The sequence below is a fragment of the Astatotilapia calliptera genome, chromosome 17, assembly GCF_900246225.1.
Source record: "Astatotilapia calliptera chromosome 17, fAstCal1.2, whole genome shotgun sequence".
NCBI classification, from domain to species: domain Eukaryota; kingdom Metazoa; phylum Chordata; class Actinopteri; order Cichliformes; family Cichlidae; genus Astatotilapia; species Astatotilapia calliptera.
This window is the reverse complement of record NC_039318.1, coordinates 22,108,468-22,128,111: the sequence shown is the minus strand read 5'-3', so window position 1 is coordinate 22,128,111 and position 19,644 is coordinate 22,108,468. Positions and strand designations below refer to the sequence as shown.

At 40.3% G+C, this 19,644-nt stretch overlaps 1 protein-coding gene across 2 annotated transcripts; it reads left to right on the top strand.

The window, feature by feature from the left end:
- Nucleotides 1-3,029: 3,029 nt before the first annotated feature.
- LOC113008956 (UPF0577 protein KIAA1324-like) lies at nt 3,030-19,261 on the top strand. Of its 2 annotated transcripts, none has more exons than XM_026146935.1 (22): nt 3,030-3,303; nt 7,701-7,821; nt 7,902-8,091; nt 8,196-8,343; nt 9,122-9,211; nt 9,296-9,401; nt 9,483-9,632; nt 9,883-9,971; nt 11,218-11,398; nt 12,052-12,180; nt 12,629-12,719; nt 12,826-12,928; nt 13,107-13,244; nt 13,385-13,657; nt 13,754-13,927; nt 14,687-14,876; nt 15,285-15,381; nt 15,466-15,567; nt 15,710-15,836; nt 16,169-16,347; nt 17,813-17,975; nt 18,068-19,261. In XM_026146935.1, exons 1-22 carry the CDS (start codon nt 3,166-3,168, stop codon nt 18,134-18,136), a joined length of 3,048 nt encoding a protein of 1,015 aa, XP_026002720.1. In that variant the 5' UTR covers nt 3,030-3,165; the 3' UTR covers nt 18,137-19,261. The 2 variants fall into 2 exon arrangements, with proteins under 2 accessions (XP_026002720.1, XP_026002719.1); XM_026146934.1 differs by having other exon boundaries at nt 18,065-19,261.
- Nucleotides 19,262-19,644: the final 383 nt, after the last annotated feature.

Here is a 19,644-nt window from a genome sequence, read left to right as displayed (position 1 = left end):
GCCCCCAGCAGGTCGTTATTAGAATTACATAACATGGTTTGAATAAATGATGAGAGTATGTTAAATATTTGATCCCCCTTTTGATTAGTCTATTTATTTTTGTGATTGTTTATTTATTTATTTCTATTTACTTATTTTATTTGGTTTGGCTAATTTTGATTAGTTAGTTGTTATTATTTATTTAGATTTTTTAATTAAATAAAATTTAATTTGGGGTTTTGTCAGAGATGCTATTGGCTGTGGTCACCTCAGCTTGACCATAATTTCTTCATATTTTGGTTCCAAGGAACCAGACTTTCTTGTCATTTTTAAAGTGGGCTTGAGCAGCAGTTCTCCAGGATTTCTGAATATCTTTCAAAGTTTTTCTTTGGACATTGGCTGCTTTTTTAAATCATTTTCAGTCCAGTTCACGTACATATTTACAGAAGAATGATTTACACTAGGGCTGCCACAAACGATTATTTTGATAGTCGACTAGTCACCGATTATTTTTGTGATTAGTCGACTAATCAGATCATCATCCATTGGACGTACAGCGTACAGCTTATTGCACCAGCAGCATCTGGTCTTATATAACTATCATTAGCTTACAGCTTGAAGTGTTTGTGCTAACTAAAAATAAAGACAAGATGGTAGTTTATTAATTTTTAATGAAATTTGCAGATTGTTTCGGTGAAGTTTAATAAACTCCTTGCTTTCTAAAATATAACAGGACACCGGAGTATATTATCCAGCGTCTCAAACTTCTGATGATCAGCTGTCTGCTTGAAGTTTATTTAGCTGTGCAAAAACTATAACTTTAATCTTAGCCAAACCGATTTACTCAGGAACAAATAAAATACTAAAGAAAGCCAAACAATAACATTTTAAGTTATCTAAGTGACTTATATATCATGTTTAACCTGAGTAGCGAAAGAGTGGTGTTTGAAAACGATTTGCCGGGAGTCCGGTTCTCACGGCTCTAGTTAGCCTTGCCCCCGCCTAGCTAACGAGCTAGTGGGTAACAGACGTCTCAGAAAACGTCGGAGAGCTTTTGAAAATATGTGGTGTCTTGATAAACTGAGCAGATATTTGAGGTTTACACAGCTACATTCTCGCCTGAAAATATGTTAAACGTTTATTTTGTGACCCAGAAAGAATAATAAGAGTAAAGTTAAAACTAACTAGCTGCCGCCATTGTTGACAGCTGCGCTATGAATTCTGGGACACAGCTTCTTCTTCTTCGGGGTTTAACGGCAGCTGGCATCCTTGTACATGCAGTGCTGCCATCTTCTGTTTCAGACCGTTATTACACCCTTAAATCCTACTACTCATTCCTGCGTCCTTTGTGATCTTACAAAGCTTCAAACGATGCGTCGACTATTAAATTAGTCGTCGACGATTTTAATAGTCGACATAATCGTGACTAGTCGACTAATCGTGGCAGCCCTAATTTACACTTATTAGGTCATTTAACACTAACCCTTGAGTCTATGAAGCACTAAAAAACAATGTTGTGTCTTGCAATAATACATATATGACAAACATAAAATGTCAAATAAATATTATGAAGTATCTAAACAAAGTAACAGTACCCTGGAGTTGTGTCACTGGCGTTGCTGATTAAGAAAAGCCTTTTATTTTGAAGGAAAACACCGCGGTGCTGACATCTATAACATGTTTCGTGAAGCGCTGCAAAAAATTGGTGTGGCGAGTCCAGTATCTCTTTTCATTTTTCAGACCTTTTCTTTTTTATATCATAATTTCATATGAAGCATTTAGTTGAAGTTGTTAGAGAACTGAAAAAGAAAGAAGAAAGAAATTTTGTGAGAAAAACAAGACTGACAACATGTGGTTTGCTGCCCTATAGGTTTAGAATTTTTTTTTATAGAAGTTGTCACTGGTGTCACCTTGATGATGAATCACAACAGAGCTGTTACAACTAACTAACACCACCGTTAACCATTAACAGAAATAAAAAGCTCTTCATGAAGTTTTGTAATAATAATAATAATTAGTAGTAGTAGTAGTAGTATTAATCCTGTGTTTGTATGTCTAAATCAATTCCACCCAATCCCTGGGTGGTTTATTGTGTCACTGATGTTACTATGCTTTGGGGTTTGGGGGATTTTTTCCCCGACTGTCACAGATCCATTGAATTCTGTTACACTTAAGGGTAAACATCAAATGGATTGTGACACTACTCATTATAACAGTTGCATAGCAAATAAGTGGCTTCACAAATGAACAAACACTGTGCAATCAAACTTAACAACTGAAAATAAGAAAACATAATCTCCTGATTTGTTGCATTATGAGTGCAAGTCCGACTACATGTGCTGAAGAGACTGAGGAAATAATATTTATCAAACGCCTTTTAAATTGCAGAAAGAGTGAGGTAACACCATCTAGTCTGTAAGCCGATGTACAAAAGGAGATTAAAAATCATTAATTTGCCTTTTTTTGTGAATACTAAAGTGAACAGGTTATGTTATAATATGGTCTATGTGTAAACATTAGAAAAATAAATCAATTTTAGGACATCTCACCATCGCCAAATCGGAGTTTATGTAGAATAAAAAAATAAATACAGACAGGATGAAATTCAGTTTTAAAAATGTTGGACCCATGTTACAAGGTGTTTTATTTTTAGGTACAACTAGTGATTGTAATCCTGCAGAGAGAAAATTACAAACTAAATAAATGTTTAGAAATTATTTGTACATGTATTGTATTTTAAATTATAATCTTTTTCCATCAGATGCAGATCTCATTATTCAGATTAATGATTAACTCTCTTCGCTAACTAATATTCAGAGACATTTATTTTAAGATCGTACACAGTTTTACTGAGAGAAAGGACACCAGTGCACTGCATATATTTTTAATTTAAAAATAATAATAATAATAACCACACATTATAAAACCCTGGAGAATAAACCCAGGATAACGGTGTTGTGATAAAAACTGAGGTTCATAGGACGTAACAAGAGAGCTTTAATTTGAAAACCTGTACCGGAAACGATTTTTATTATCAGCCTGTTGACGCTGTTGTGGGTGGAGGAGGGGAGAGTGGGTGAGACAGGCAGGCGGGAGCATCAATGACAGGGACTCTTCTTGTGCGGCCCGCTTTGAGTACGCGGCTCCAGGCAGCGGACACCCGGCGCTCTGTGACCCGGACTGAGGATGAGGAAGCAGGCGTGGGCCTCCCGGTCCCCAAGCTGCAGCTTTTTACTCAGCATCACCACCACCACCACCATCATCATCATCGCCGCTCATACATCATCAGTTAAAGGCGCCGGAGACCTGCGGCCGTGTAATAAGGTGAGCGTCGTCGTTATTATAATTATAATATCTGCTGCTTTTTAAAACACAGATCCCGCTCCGCTTTGCTTTTTCTTTATCCTAGAATAAATGATCAGGGCAACAAGTCAAATGGCCATGCATGCAAGAGTAAATGTGCAGAATAGATTAAGATAAAATAAAATAAAATGAAGAAGGATTAAAAATACAAAAATAAATAAAAACAATGTAAGGGCTGCAAGTCGTTTTGCTGCTTTACATTGGCTCGGCTCAGCTCGGGTCCGGATGTATGTGCGCCTCGTCCTTCACGTCGCTGATCGGCTTAAAATGCCGTTCATGTTGACTATAAACACCCTGCTGGAATCCTTCTCTCATCCCCTTCAGAGCAGCCTCATGCCGGCAAGCCCGACCGGGATTACTCGCTGAGGAGGACAGAGAAAGGCTGCTGGCACGGTTCGCTCTCAACCCTGTAAGGATGACTTGAAGGAATACAAGAAGAAGCTTTTTGCCCTCTAGATGGGGAGATTTTCATGCCAGGTCTGATACCCTGTAAATGAAAAAACTAGCATTATCCTTATGGTCACTAGGGGGCGACAGCTGTGATTGAAAATCGAAATCCAGTTATGAAGAAATGTGTGATCCCTGCGCTCGGCAAACACTTATAGCGATTGTTTATGGACTCATTTGCTAGTTTTTTGTAATACTGAACAGATCGAACTCTATAGTGCCTTGTATTGTGAGATAAATATCCTGCAATATTAAAGAGAGAATGATGAGCCTGTGGGTAAGGACATGGTGAAAGGGGGGAGGAAGAACTTTCTTTTAGCAGGAACAGATCACAGCAAAATGTTAGCATAAATTTATCACAGATAAATATGTATCCTTATCATTGAAGATTAGACTCTGTATAACATGTATATGACAACAAAAATTTCATATGGGTTAAAAAAAAACAAGTTTATTTTGTTTGTTAAATCAGGGTTACTTATTTAATATCCTTCTCTGTGAATACACTCCTGCATTTTATGATGTCCTGCCTTTACCTGGTCCAGAGAAAAGCTGCTAGTTATGAACCACTTGAGTATTTAAAACAGAAAACAAAAGAAAATAAAAATAAAAAAGCTAATAAAGTGCATGAAAATAATAGAAAAAGAACATTTTTATGACTTTTATTTTATAGTTGTCTACGTAGCTAATCCTAGCTAACATTATCCTGTTAGCTAGATAACTAAGTTATCAGTTACAGCAAACACTGTGGCAGTCACAACTCCATATGATGTCAGACAATATAAATAAACTCTAAATGTTCTGAAAGCTATATATATATATATATATGATTAAAACAGGAAATAACAACTACTGATCATTAACTGGATCAGTGTGCATGTAAATTCAAGCATAGTTCAACTGTGCTTTTACTTTCGAGGTCACAAATTAAGTTTAATGGCCACTTACTATAATTTCCTATTGAAATGCACAATATAAGAGTGTTAGTGAACGTTTCGTCTAACTGTTGGAAAAAAATTATAGAAGCAAATGTCTCTAAATGGTAAATAAAAATGTTTCACACTTAATATAACTCAATAAATAAAAAACTAATTTCTCATCAGAGTTTGAATTCTGGGTAATAAAACAGGATCCAGCCTGTGTTAGATAACAGTTCACTGCCGTCAGTTTATAAAATCAATAAAACCTACCGCACCCTGCATCAAGGAGCCGCTAAGCCACTGGGAGCAGTTATCATTATTAGATTAGATGAGATTCAGCTTGATAGCTGTCACACAAAACATGGAAATACAGCATTTAAAGAGGTGTGAAACGTCTGAACAATGGTACAAAATGAACATTAGTCTAATACATGACGGAAAACATCAGCAAAGTCTTGATCCCCGTTTCCAAGGAACCAGACTTTTTTTTATATTTTTTAAGGTGTAAGAAATGTTGAGAAACAGTTCTCCTGTTTTTTAAGCTTTTTCAACATTCATCTTTGTACATTGGCTGCTTTTTCACTCATTTTCAGTCCAGTCCTTGTACCTGACCTTTTTTTTGTTTGTTGAACCTGTTAACACTGACCTATGAAACATTCAAGCACACAAAAGGCACCAAACTCAAGGGGTGAAGCATAACACCCCTTGAGTAGGGGTGTCTATTCATAACAGACAACAAAGAACTAAGTTTAAATGTTATCTTTAGGCACTTTGTTATCAACAGTCTGTCATATAAACATATTGGTTCCAGTTTCTTTAGTTGAATGTATAAAAAAATGTCAACGATGACATATTTTGATCCACCAACCAAAACCATCAGGGAATCATCTGGACATGGAGAAAATGAATGGGGAATTTTACTTCAGGAGTCAGGGCCATTAAAAAAGCGGGCACTGACAAGTTGATTCCTTATTTTAGCCAACAATAGCAGAAATAAGGGATAAACTGTTGAAAATGGTGACTAAACATCATGTTAGGCAGGGAAAAAATAAAAATTACTGGTGGTTTAAACACTGAGTGTAGATGTACATCAAAATAAAGCATGAGAAGTGGTGTTACTGAGGGGGTCTTTACATCACATGAATGGGCTTTCTGGGTAAGTCAGATGAAAACGGTTGGAAACCTGACTGAAAAAGCATAAACAGTAAGCGGTCATATAACAGCTGTGTGCTGTTTTCTAAAGATGACCTTAATACAGCTTCAGAAGTTTCCAGATGTTTTTTTCTGCACTTAAAAAAATACATTGTTAGAGAGATTAGGGTCCTATCAAATCCTCAAACCTCTGCTGTAAAGAGGCACTGAATTTTATCCCGTCCCTGCTCGCTTCCTTCCATCAGTCTCCATGACAACCGGCGTGAATCACCCAGGAGACCAGCAAAAGGCATTAGCCTGTGGTTTGTTTTTTTTATCAGTGTAACCTTTCCCCCCACTGTCAGCACATTAGCCCTCTTTGTGTGCAGAAACACAGAAAGGTGAATCTGAGCGCAGGTGATGCTGCTGCTCGCACGGCAAAGCCTCAGTTTGAATGTTTGCTGGCGTGTTTGTCGGAGGGGGTGCGGCATGAATGGCCACGTTTGTCACTGCGGCGAGGTGATTAGTCATTTAAAAGAGCTCGGGCTTATCTGCACCACACACACACATCTGACATCTGAAAGCCATCGCTCTAGCACCGATTGACTCTGTCAGGTTTATCGCTGCGATTGTTTCAGTTTAATTAGCTGCTGCTCGGATGTCAGTCGGTGCTCAGCTGATTTGTTTGTCCAGTTGAACAGCAGGATCGAGGGAGGAGATGGAGATCTGCCAGAGCGAGGCTTTGGACTCAGAGGAAGTTGCTTTAAAAGTACAAAGAATGCTTTTCTTTGGGTTTTGTTGTGCTGCCGCCACTATTAATGGTTTCACACTGATTAATTTGTGGATTGGTCACCATAATGTGTGAAATTCAAAACTATAAGCTAGTATCACTCAACAAGTCCAATATCAGCTGATGCATGGACAGCTGGCTGGACACTTGACTTGTTTCTGAAATGGAAAACAGGTGAAAACACATGTTACTAATTCCATTAATCAAGTGTAATTTCTGTGACTAGTAACACCCAAGTTTACCTTCTATTTCACATCAAAGTAGCTGCTGTGAAATACTAATAGGTGGTATAAAAGACACAAATGAGCATGCCAAAGATAAACCTGATTTCATATATTAAATGAACTTCATATTTTATTCAGTGCGACTTGAAAAAAACTAGTGACTGACACAAAAAAGTCACCAGGAAGGTTTTTATTTGGAGCTACAGATCAATTCAGGTTCCCCATGTGCTCTTATACAACCAGAGGTTGTAAATAGATACATTATAAATAGTATGTAAGACATTTTTTCGTTATTACTTTACCTTTTAGTGCCCTTTATTTTAAAGGGCACTAAAAGGTAAAGTAAAAAAGAGGGCCTGTGGATGAACATTCAGTTCCCTCAATGAGCATGAGGTCACAGCCAGCAGTCCTTTGATAAGATGACCCGCTAACACGCTCTTAATGGACCATTAGATGACCGGTGGATGGTTGCTGTGGACATTGAGGTCAGCCATCTTTTTACCCTGTAAATGTCTCCATGCTCTCCTTTGTACGACCAGCTTTTGTTGAATGTGGAATCAGCAGCAGAGCAGTGTTGTTAGTGTCAGGCTACACAGGGTCAGCTCTTATTGGGGAAGCTATGTTGTACTGTATGTGTGTGTAGCCTGTGCGGGCAAATTACGCAACATTAGGCAAACAGTGCTAAGGGGAAAAATTTGAAACCACCAGTCATTTTTGGTCCAGTTCAACATATCCACCAATCCACAGATTTGAAACAGTCTCATCTTCTGGGAACCGTGAATGGATACCTTATTGATCTTTCTATCTGCGTGTCTGTGTGTGTTTGTGTGTGTGATCATCGTGCAGTCAGAGTACTACTACCAGTACACAGAGTGTGACAGCACAGGGGCACGATGGAGGGTCGCCATCCCTAGGTCTCCAGGCTCCTGCTCAGACCTTCCTCCTCCGACCAGAGGCACTGACTGCTGTGAGTACCACCACAGTGTGTGTGTGTGTGTGTGTGTGTGTGTGTGTGCACGTGCCAACACAGCCTCTCTGTTCCCTCAGCCTTCTCATGCCCGGCTGGGAAGTTTTTGGAGATGTCCACGCAGCAGTGCACGCCGTGTGCGGCTGGTTCTTATTCTTTGGGCAGCGGCCTTCGTTTTGACCAATGGGATGCCATCCCTGCAGGCTTCACCAGCTTAGCCAGCTTCCTCGACACTGGGCCGAATGGAGAGGACATTCAGGCCTGTAAAAGGTGGCGCACACAGCATTACCATTACCATGGAGATGGGTATTCATGTATTATTGAATATATAACAAGATGGAGTATGCTGCCGCTGTGTTTTGCTCTCATTGCAGCTCATCGTGGACGCCGCAGGGCGTGTATCTGGAGTCCAACCGTGACGAGTGCACGGTGTCCCTGGTTTATGCCGTACATCTGGAAAAACAGGGCTCTGTCTCCTTCACCTATCAGTACCCCGACAACAACATCTTCTTCGAGTTCTATGTAAGCACCTGTAACTAAAATAGTGAATAAAGCCAAGAGTGTTTTATTTCTTGATTTATTGACAATTTAGATGATTAGTGATTGTAAATTGGTTGTAGACGACTACCTGTCTGTAGTGTGCTCGGCCTCTTGCCCAGCTTGGTTGAAGTTGTTTTATTACGGGAGTAACTTGTGTTGCTCATAAACTGCATCCTTGAGAGTGTTGTGAAAAATCTGGTCCAAATCACTCATTTTTAATATGAGATAAGATGAGAATTTCTCATAATTACAGTAGCAAAATGAATAGAGCACCAATAAAAATAAACTATAACAATAATACGACACAATAATAGAATACACTCCACAAAGTAGAAATAAATAAATGTAAACATAAGTATGATTCATTCTATTTATGCTATTAAAAAACTTACATGCAAGACCTTTAAAAGCTTGCTATGAAAGAAGACATTTTTAATTATTCTTACTGGTTAAAGAATAATGAAGGTAGTCAGGAGGCGGCTGAGCTTACCTTTGCACAGAGAAACAGTCATACTGCAGATATTTGTTAGCTGATGAGTTTTGAGTTTGTATGAGCTTGACTTGTTTTTAAGCCTATTTCATACAGATGAAATGTAGTGCTTTAAAAAGTCAAACACAAGGCTGTGCAAGTTTATTCAAGTTATACTCTGGGTGTAGCGTTTGTCCGTATCCGTAATGAATTTAATAGCAGGTAATGTTGAAGAAGAGTCATTTTTGCTTGTTTGTGTAGATAATAACCTCTGTGTTAACTTGTTCTCAGGTCCAGAATGAGCAATGCCAGGAAATGGCTCAGACTGACGATCAGAAATGGATAAAAGTCACCAACAATGGAGAATGGGACACACACACGGTGAGCACGTGTTTCTACCTCTGTGTGTGCAAGCTGCTGCAGTATCATGTGATGTGTGGCTCACTGTGTGCACCTTGGCCTCAGGTGAGCCTGAAGTCTGGTACCAACATCCTGTACTGGAGAACCACTGGGATACTGGTGGGGGGGAAGATGGTCAAGCCTGTGCTGCTGAAGAACATCCAAATAGAAGGTAAAAGTTGACCTCCAGCTCACGGTCGGATGCTTTTTGCAGGTGTGCGTATACTTAAAGCATCTCCACACTTTTGTCCAGGTGTCGCCTACACATCCGAGTGTTTCCCGTGCCGACCCGGTTGGTTCAGCCCGACCCCCGGCTCCTCATCCTGCCAGCCCTGCCCCAGCAACACTTACTCTGTGAAAGGGGCGTCCTCCTGTACACCCTGCCCCGAACACCACTACTCACGTACGTACAGGACGCCCAACAGCACCACAACAAACAGTGTTTACATTATTTCAGTCATAATGTAAACAGTGTAAGCTCTCTCTCATGTTTGACATGGTGAACTTACAGTAATAATAAGCTTGCATATTTCCTCTGAGGAGACGGCTAAGGAAACACCTTCCCTCATAATAATAATAGATTCATTTAGTTTTAGCACCTCATTGGTCTCTGCTGATGCTCATCCTGCCTCTGTGTTTGCGTCCTCTCTCAGACGAGGGATGGCCTGAATGTAAGGAGAGGCCACCATGCTCGGAGAAGGATTACTTCCAGATCCACACAGCCTGCGACAGCGAGGGGAAGGTCAGCAGCGATTGCATGTTTCATATTTCTCTCTCTCTCTCTCTCTCTCTCTCTCTCTCTCTCACACACACACACACACACACACACACACACACACAGTGACCTTTTTAAATACACAAGGACAGATATGCATATAAACACGCCCTGTGTCGCACTCATATGCAAAGTCAACAAGGAAAACCAGAGCGAGTGTATATATGTGTGTGTGTGGGTGTGTGTACCATATTTATATATCTTTGTGGGGACCAAAAATTGGAATGCTACTATACTTGTGGGGACCATCAGTCCCATATGGGGACAAAATTCACATCCCCACAATTTTGAGACTCAAAATGTGGTTTTAGTGTCGGGGTTATAATCAGGTTATGTTAGGTTTAGGCTAAGGGTTATGGATAGGGATAGGTATTATTTTAAGCGTACTAATTTATACTTATTAATATTTAATTCAAATTGCATTTATGCAGCACCAAATAACAACAGTAGACATTTTATATTGTAAGGTAAAGACCCAACAACATGAAAAAAAAAAAGAAACCCCTACAATCGTATGCTTGGTGACAGTTGGAAGGAAAAACTCCCTTTTAGCAGGAAGAAGCCTTTGGGAGAACCAGGCTCGGTTCTTTGAACATATTTAATATAATGACCAAATATATTAATGAAGAAAATTAAATTAAATATTTTTATAAGCTGGCTTCCTCCGTGCCTGATCATTTTTGTATTTATTTTATATTTGTTTTTAATTGAACTGCTTTAATAGTAACTTTCTTTATTCCTTACTTTTAATCCTTTTGTGCAGCTGGTATTCGTGTATCTAAAATGGTTTCACCTTTTAAATGTTTTACTTACTTTTTGTTTCCTCTCTCATCTCGTTTATTATTTATTATTATTTTTATTTACTTTGTCACATATTTCTGACACTGCCTGTCACGTGATATGTACAGCACTCAAATTTTATACACTGTACGTATGAAAAACCGTGAACGTTTCACACAGAAAGACAGATGTGATTAAAATGCATCATTAAAAGTGTTCGACGGCTCATTTAGTGTTGTAGCAAAAGCAGGTAAAGTCTCTCAGTGCGATAAACAACCCATGAAAACTCAGCCTGAGAGGCAGCATGCCGACTGGCTTTTGTAGAAGTGCACCTTGTTACAGGGCAGTAAAAAAATCTCACCTTTGTTTTTTTAAGGTGTTTGTTTTTGCTTGAGCAGAGTGAATTTCCTGCTTTAAACCTGCTTTGTTACAGACACAGGTGCTGTATCGTTGGGTGGAGCCAAAAATCTGCGTGGAGAACATCACAGGAGCCGTGGAGCTGCCGGCAACAGGCCAGAGAGAGCCCTGCCCTCCCTGCAACCCCGGCTACTACAACAGCAACGACTCCACCTGCCTGCCCTGCCCACCTGGAACGCACTCGGACGGCACCTACAGTAAACCTGCTCACACCTATCCTCACCGGCCTCACCCTGGTGTTGATAAAATTTAAATCTGTTTTCATCAATCTAAACATCTTTATCGTTTCCACTGCTTCGTGTTCATACAAGAGCTGGTTAGCGATACTTATAAATGCTTTAGAAAAGCATTTAAGGTATAAATACATATAGAATTTAAAGAAGCAGTACTCAAATTAAAATAAAATACAAGTAAAAAATGAAAAATGAGTTTAAAGCAGTACATAACAAACATTTACAAAGCAATAAATAAATGCATGTAAATAGATGTGGCATGCTGTAAACTGCTGCAAACATACTATAACTAATAAAAACAATTACAACAGTCATACAACTTGTACACTTAAGCTGGATCCTGTACTTGCAAATGAGCTCTCTTCCAATAAAAACCAAAGTTCATTTAATTCCTTCATTATTCTCCATTCAAAGGCTGGACGTCCTCCCAGCAGTTTACAAAGCCTCTCCATCTGCTTATATAATGATCACCTCTGTCCATCATTATGAGATGAATTTGTTTAAGATCGACCCGGCTGAAAAGATTGTACAAACACAATTTTGTACCCAGGAGGTAAATGTCATTGTCGTGTCTAAACAGCTTTTATGTGATCTTTGCGTGTGTGTGTGTGTGCCAGCGTGTGCACAGTGCCCTGCAGGTACCGAGCCGGTGTTGGGTTACGAGTATAAATGGTGGAACGTGCTGCCTTCCAACATGAAGACTTCCTGTTTCAACGTGGGCAATTCCAAATGTGACGACAAGAACGGTGAGCACACGGATGCCTGACACATTAGTAGATATATTTATAACAATACTTTGTTTATGTAACACCTTCAGCTGCAGACTTTACAAAGCACTTTGACAGAAAAGAAAAAGCAGAAAATGTAAAATATTAATTTTCTGGTTAATTACAGTAAAATTTACATGAAAAATGTAAACACAGTGAAGGAAACTACAACACTAGCCATTCCCCGTGTATCTAATCACTAAGAGCAAATGCAGAGGTGACAGTGACAAATGAGTCAGAATGAACACGTCTGGGTGGAAAATGGGCTTTGTGTTGAGCTTGAATTGCGAGCTGAAATCACCTGCAACCACTTTTTACCCATTACTGCTGTGCTAATTGTGGATAATGTTGTAAAACAACCTCTCATATGCTGTCATGGAGAATTACGGAGGTGTAATACGAGTGCATCGCGCCTTTTGCTCCATAGGATGGGAGGTGGCGGGAGATCACATTCGCAGCGGAGCAGGAAGTTCGGATAATGACTATCTTATCCTCAGCTTGCATGTCCCCGGCTTCAAGTAAGTCTGTGTGTTTGTGTACAGAGAAGAAACCAGCCTGTCCTAATGATGACAAACAGGATCTGTGTGTTACTAAATGCGAGTTTGTGTTTGTGTTTGGTGACAGGGTTCCAGCCTCGCTTTCAGGGATGACCGGCAGCGAGTTTGGCCGGATAACCTTTGTGTTCGAGACCATCTGCTCAGCCGACTGCGAGCTCTACTTCATGATGGTGTGTGCCTCTTTGTGTTCATTTCCAGCAGAAGGTGGTAATTAGGTGGCTAACTTTACTGAGTGAGTCAGAATGGTCACGTCTCATCATCGAGGTCTGGTTTATAATGGTGTTCTGCGTGTTACTGCTCAGTTAGCAAATCCTTTGTTTTTGTGTTTTATTGGCACGCCCCCTGCAGGACGTGAACAGGAAGAGCACCACAGTGGTGGAGTCCTGGGAGGGCAGTAAGGGCAAACAGTCGTACTCGCACAGCATGACCAGAAACGCCTCCGTCACGTATACGTGGGCCTTCCAGAGGACTAACCATGCTCTAGATGTGAGTGATTTTCAGTCGTGTGATTTTTATTCATGGCGTCAGCTGTTAAAGCAACGTTATTAAGGCTCTGCCGAGAGTGAGGCTGTCTCAAATATCAAGATATCCAACAAGGAATTGCGGTGGCATATTTTTGTCTATAGGTCCGTCGTTTCATTGCTGACACGGTGAAGATCTACTCCATCAACTTGACGAACGTGATTGATGGGGTGGCATCAGCGTGCCGTGCCTGCGCTCTGGTACCTCAGAATTCCCAGCGTGCCGGCTCGTCCTGCGTTCCCTGCCCAGCTGGTTTTTACATCGACAGAGACACCAACCGATGCCAGGAGTGTCCCCCCAACACACACCTGGCTGGGCGACAAACCTACGGCCAGGACGCGTGTGTCGCGTGTGGACCAGGAAGTATCAGTAACAAGGTGAGAGCCCTGCAGTCATGATACCTCATTCTGGATCATCATGTTTTAGTACTTTTATCCAGTTAAGAGAGATCATGTTTTTCCTTTTTCTTTCAGGAACACTCCCGGTGCTACAGCGACTGCTCCTTCACCCACACGCTGAACAACCGCACCCTGACCTTTGACCTCAGCGCCCTGAGCGATGTGGCCTCACTGACCATCGGGCCCAGTTTCACCTCTAAAGGCACAAAATACCTTCATCTGTTCAACATTAGCCTGTGTGGCCACGGGGTAATTGACCTGCTTTCTGCTTACATCAGCCTCAAAAACACTTCAGAGATCAGCCTGTGAAGCAAACGTATTTAAAAATCATTTAAATGTTCTTTTGTTCTTTTTATCTTTCACCTGTTTTTTATTGAATGTTTGAAGTGTAAGGGATATAAGAACTGAGTTTGCTTATCTTGTATGAAGTCACCTAAATTCTTGTGATCTAAAAAACATACTGAGAATTACTTTTTAATGGTGGATATATTGAGGCAGCACGGTGGTTAGCACTGTTGCCGCGTAGCAAGAAGTTCCTGAGTTCAATTCCACCATCAGGCCGGGGTCTTTCTGTGTGGAGTTTGCATGTTCTCCCCGTGTTTGCGTGGGTTCCCTCCGGGTACTCCGGCTTCCTCCCACCGTCCAAAGACATGCAGTTTGTGGGGATAGGTTAATTGATTAATCCAAATTGCCCATAGGTGTGAATGTGAGTGCGAATGGTTGTCTGTCTCTGTGTGTTAGCCCTGCGCCAGACTGGCTACCTGTCCTGGGTGTATGCTGCCTCTCGCCCTATGACAGCTGGGATAGGCTCCAGCACCCCGTGACCCTGAAAAGGATAAGCGGAAACGAATGGATGGATGGATGGTGGATATATTGTATATTTGACCGTGAGATGAGATGTTCGTGTCCACATCTCGTTAGGATGTAAAGCGGTGAAAAATAGATGTGAAAATAATCTGACATTAGAGAAATTATACACTGACAGATTCATTTTGGCGCTGGCTGCAGGGAAAGAGAGCTGCTGTCTGCACCGATAACGTCACAGACGTGTCCAACAAAGACGACCAGAGCGACGCAGCTCAGTTCGTGAACTCAGTGGACAGCTTTATCTGTCAGTCGACCATCATCCCATCGGATGGGCGGGGCTTCAGAATGGCCATTTCCTCGCAATCCATCAGCCTTGCTGACACTTTTATTGGTAAGGGCCTAAACAGAACTTCCTGAGTCACTCACTTTCAACCACCGCCAAGCTTCTTCATATACATACCTGGGAGTTTCACTTAGGGTTTAATTACATTTCTCAAGTCTAGTTATCATATGGAATCAAGTCCCATCAGTGGAGGGTGTCTATTTGTAAAGCCTTAACTGACCAATCAGGTTGGATTAAGAGAATTCTGACGTTTCACTATAAGAAAAACTAATGGAAACAATTTGTGAAACAGATTTATTTGGGACTGACTCGTGAGCGCCCCCTGCTGTACCCCTGGGTGAACAGTTTTAATTGGGTTGGATCACCCAGATTGGTGCTGGTTGAATAGCGTCATGCAGTTTTGTGATAATCAGCTGGTAAAAACCACCTTGATCTCTCTCCCCTTTGTTTTTTCAGGAGCGACAGTAGACACCGTTCTCAATGGTGTCAGTGCCGAACCAGATCTTTTCCCGGAAAACTCACAGGATGTTCCCGACATCAATTTCTTCTACAGGTAAAAAGAAAAAAGAAAGCTGGAAGCAACAGTCAAATATTTTTGTTGTGTTCAAGTCCCTGATGTGTGTTTGTGTTCCTTCAGTTCAACGCAGGTGACGGCATCATGTGATCTGGGTCGGAGTTCAGTCATCACCGTTCGCTGTAACCCAGAGAAGTCTGAGCGAGGAGAGCTCTCCGTACCCAGGTAGTTGCACGTCAGTTAAAGTGTAGTTTCTGTATAGATTTGATGTTTATTTTTATACTTTGTTAACAAAAACATTCAATAACTAATAGGTAACAAATGTACTACTCTTAGCAGCTCTATAACTGATCTGTGTGTTTGACAGCTCCTGTCCAGCAGGAACATGTGATGGATGCACGTTTCACTTCCTGTGGGAGAGTGCCAGCGCTTGTCCACGTTGCACTGAGGATGACTACCACCGGATAGAGGGAGCATGCAAGGGAGGCGTCCAGGTAACTCACACCTTCCCCATACCTCATTTACTTCACAGAAAGCCGGAGTCTCTCATACTGCCTCGCGCACAGTGAGTGAGTGATTTTGGTAAAACCATGCAAAGTTTTACCTTCACATTGTGAGACATTTTCAAGTTAAGACCCAAAAGTACATTTTTAATTTGCCTCATCTTTTCCACAACATGATTTTTTGCAGGAAAAAATAAAAACAAAACACATTTAAACTTTTATGGTTTAGCCAAAACCAGTTTAATAATGTTTTAATGGAACAAACTGATTTATAACCTGAGAAAACACATTAATCAGTAATGTAAATCCCCTCATGTCATCAGGAAACTCTATATGTGTGGAACGAGCCCAAATTGTGCACCAAAGGAGTGTCTCTGCCTCCCCGGAGCTCCTCCCCGTGTGAGGCCATCGCTCTATGGCTTAAGGTCGGCGTTGGAGGCGGGGCCTTTGTGGCCGTGCTGCTCATCTCCCTCACCTGCTATTTCTGGAAGAAAAACAAGAGGTAATAAGAGGCACCCTAACAGCAGGCCAATGTGCTCATTAAGATCACAGCGAATTGTTATTAGTGGTCAGAGATGTTTGTCTGTGACAGCAAATTCTTCACCCTGAAGGCACCGGTGACAGTTTTAATGCCCAGCGTTGCAAATCAGTGAATCGTAAACATGTTGCAGAGTGAACTCAAAAATCTGTTTGTAACCCTTTATGATTACTATCATCTTGAATGTATTTTAAAGGCTAGCAGGATTGAGAACATGCTTGTGTATGAAAAGAAATAATCTGTCTTTATTATCACCGTAATTGTGACCTCTTGTATCTATCTGTCTGTGCAAATACAGCACACTGAATGTTTGTGTATCATGTGATTAAGGTCACTGTAAGTAGATAAACCAAAGAAAAAGTGAGAATATTTAGTGGAGGGAAAGACTGTAGATTTAACAGTGATTGATTTTTTTTATAAAGAAATTGAATGAAATTTTATTCTAGACATAAGACAAATATTTATAGTTATAGCACAGCCTCCAATCAAGGGTGCGATCCTCGTGTATTTTACCTTACATCATGAATTCATTTGTAGCTAGAGCTTTCACAGTAAAGTTTAAAATTTACACTGGAAATACTTTTTAGTAATGTGTAACTAATTTTAAGTAACGTTTAAGTAACTTTAACTAATGTTTAAGTAATGTTAAGTAGTGCATAATTCCAATATATTTTAGTGGAAAAACAAATCAAATTTCCCTATCTTACACTGTTTATGCATTATATTAGTGTATATCATTGAAGTTCCACTATTGAATTGTCCTCTTATATTACATATAAATATGTAATAAGGGCTGGTCTCCCCTTCCTGCTTAGAAGAAAAAATAAACACCAGCAAACGCTGCAGGGCATAGGCCCAAATTATGTGCTACTTAAAATCACTAACAGTATAATTTGTGCATTACTCCCTTATTCTAGTGTATCCAATGCTAAGTATTTCTATGACTATATAATTACATTGCAATTTCAGATTGAATGTACGGAAATTACTTTTAATTCTAGATTAATTGCACTTTTAGGGCTTTATTATAAAGTGTTAGGAAAAAGGAAAATCACATAAATAAAAATTACAGTTAACAAAAGAAAGAAGAACGAAGATATTTTCAGTTAAGTGAGAATATAGTGAAAAAATATGGAAAAGTGTCAACAATATCCCACAAAGGAAATTGTCTTAATATTAGGCTTTGAAAATGATTATCATTTGACATCAGTTTAAAAAAAGAAAAGAAAAGCAGCTCTGTGAGAGATGAGTAACCGGGCATGAAGGGGGTGACTGAGTACATAAGAGGCGTGATTTTCTTCAGAAAGCTGAGTCAAATAGATAAGTCATGGAACGAATTTCTGTTTAAAAATACACTCGTACCGGATGCTGTCTGATGTTAAATGATACACTGCCTGATTGTGATTCACACCCTGTGGTTTGTGGCCAGGCTGGAGTACAAGTACTCTCGTCTGGTAATGTCTGCCAACAAAGAGTGTGAGCTGCCAGCTGCAGACAGCTGTGGCCTGGCTGAAGGAGAGGAGCCCGATGACGACGTGGTCTACGCCCAGAAACCCTCGCTGCTGGGGAAACTGCGCGCCATTGCCAACAAGGTGTGCATAAAGTAAATTTTACTTCACGTGTAAAGACTTACCATGTCTCTTTGATTTTACACGTAACATTTCTAATATGTGCGTCTCAGCAGGAGGATGGAGAGAGCAGCGAGTCTGTGCAGTTGAAATCCTCACAGTCTGATCGATGGGTCCTGGGTTAAACTGATGCCAGCAGAGGAAGAGCGAGGCTGGGCTGACACAACAGAGGAACAGTCTGTTAGCAATGGTCTCGCTGTCCACCTCCCTACGTGTCTCTTATAACCTCCTTCATTGTGGGGGCACCTCTACACACCCCAGTTTGAGGACAGCATGGACAATGGCTTTAACTCTTCCACCCTGGAATACACAGGAAGCTCCTGCTTTATCACCATGGATGCTCAACAGCAGTTACAGAGAGAGGAAAACAAGCTTTTAATGTTTGGGGGTTTTTTGTATATTTTGTAATTTAATTTGGTATTTTCTGTTAAGAGTCACGTATTTATATTGATGTTATGATGTCAAACCTTTATTAAAGTTCTCTTTGGCTTTGGGGATTTCTGTGTGGATGTTTGGGGTTCACATACAAGCATTAATTATATGACATCATCATCCACCCACTCTGCCTCCTTAACAGACACCTGTTATTTTTAAAGTAGGCTGAGGTCAAACACCTTTAACACGTAATTTGCATGTATACCTTTGTAATTGGGAGTGAAGGTTAAAAGCTTGTTTTTATTGTATTCCTGACTTAAGGCCATACTTTTATTGTGAGCTTGGTACATGGGTATTATAAATGATAAAGATGGATGTAGCCAGCTTGGTGTTCTTTGGTTCACTGTTATTTATATCACCACAGCAGTCACCTCAAAGTGCTTTATATTGTACGGTAGAGAGCTTAAAATAATGCAGTTAAAACTCCAGCAATCAGGCAACCCCCTATGAGCAAGGAAGTGTTACTGATGTCACAGAGTGAGGACAGCTGATCGCAGGAAGTGTCTCTGCAGCCAGAGGAGTCACCTCCATTTGGCTGTTAGAAAAAATACACTTTTTAAAAATCTGTGCGAATTTCTTCATTATTATTATCCGTCATGTTTTGATGGTGTGTTTGTTGATACGAGTGTACAGGGCTAAACTGATTAGACAGTGCCTCACAGTGAAAATGATTAAAGACCAAAAGCATACTACAAAAGCAACCCAAGACTTTCTCAGGGCAAAGAAATTAGATATTTTTAAATGTTTTTGAAAATGTGGGACTGTGCAATATTTCTGTTAAACCCTTTGAATTAAAGATGAATGTTTGCACTTCAGTCTCACTGTGATGCGTTTGATGACCATTTAAATTCCATTGTGGTGGTGTACAGAGGCGAAATAACGAGTGAGTCATGTCCAAAACCCTATGTAGCTATATACATACTTATATAAAAAAAATTTAAAACTGTATGTATAACTTAACTCAGTATAAACGTCTTGCATTATTAAATAGTGTTAATCAGTATGGAAATATTTTTTTGAAATAAATTGATATCTGGTCGTTCATACTCTTGTTTGCTGTTAGATGTTGCAGTACCGCTGTTGACCGCTAGGTGAAACAAAACTGTCATCATTGCTCTTTTGGGCTTCAACTGTGTCGATAAAATCGGAGGATTGAGCCACGATAGGAAACTATGTGAACTATTCTAATACTCATATT

Coding starts and splice junctions, on each gene's coding strand:
- LOC113008956 (XM_026146934.1), top strand. CDS start 3,166: ATGAGGAAGCAGGCGTGGGCCTCCCGGTCCCCAAGCTGCAGCTTTTTA. Junction 8,344..9,121: donor ACATCTTCTTCGAGTTCTAT/GTAAGCACCTGT, acceptor ACTTGTTCTCAG/GTCCAGAATGAGCAATGCCA. Junction 16,348..17,812: donor TTCTGGAAGAAAAACAAGAG/GTAATAAGAGGC, acceptor GTTTGTGGCCAG/GCTGGAGTACAAGTACTCTC.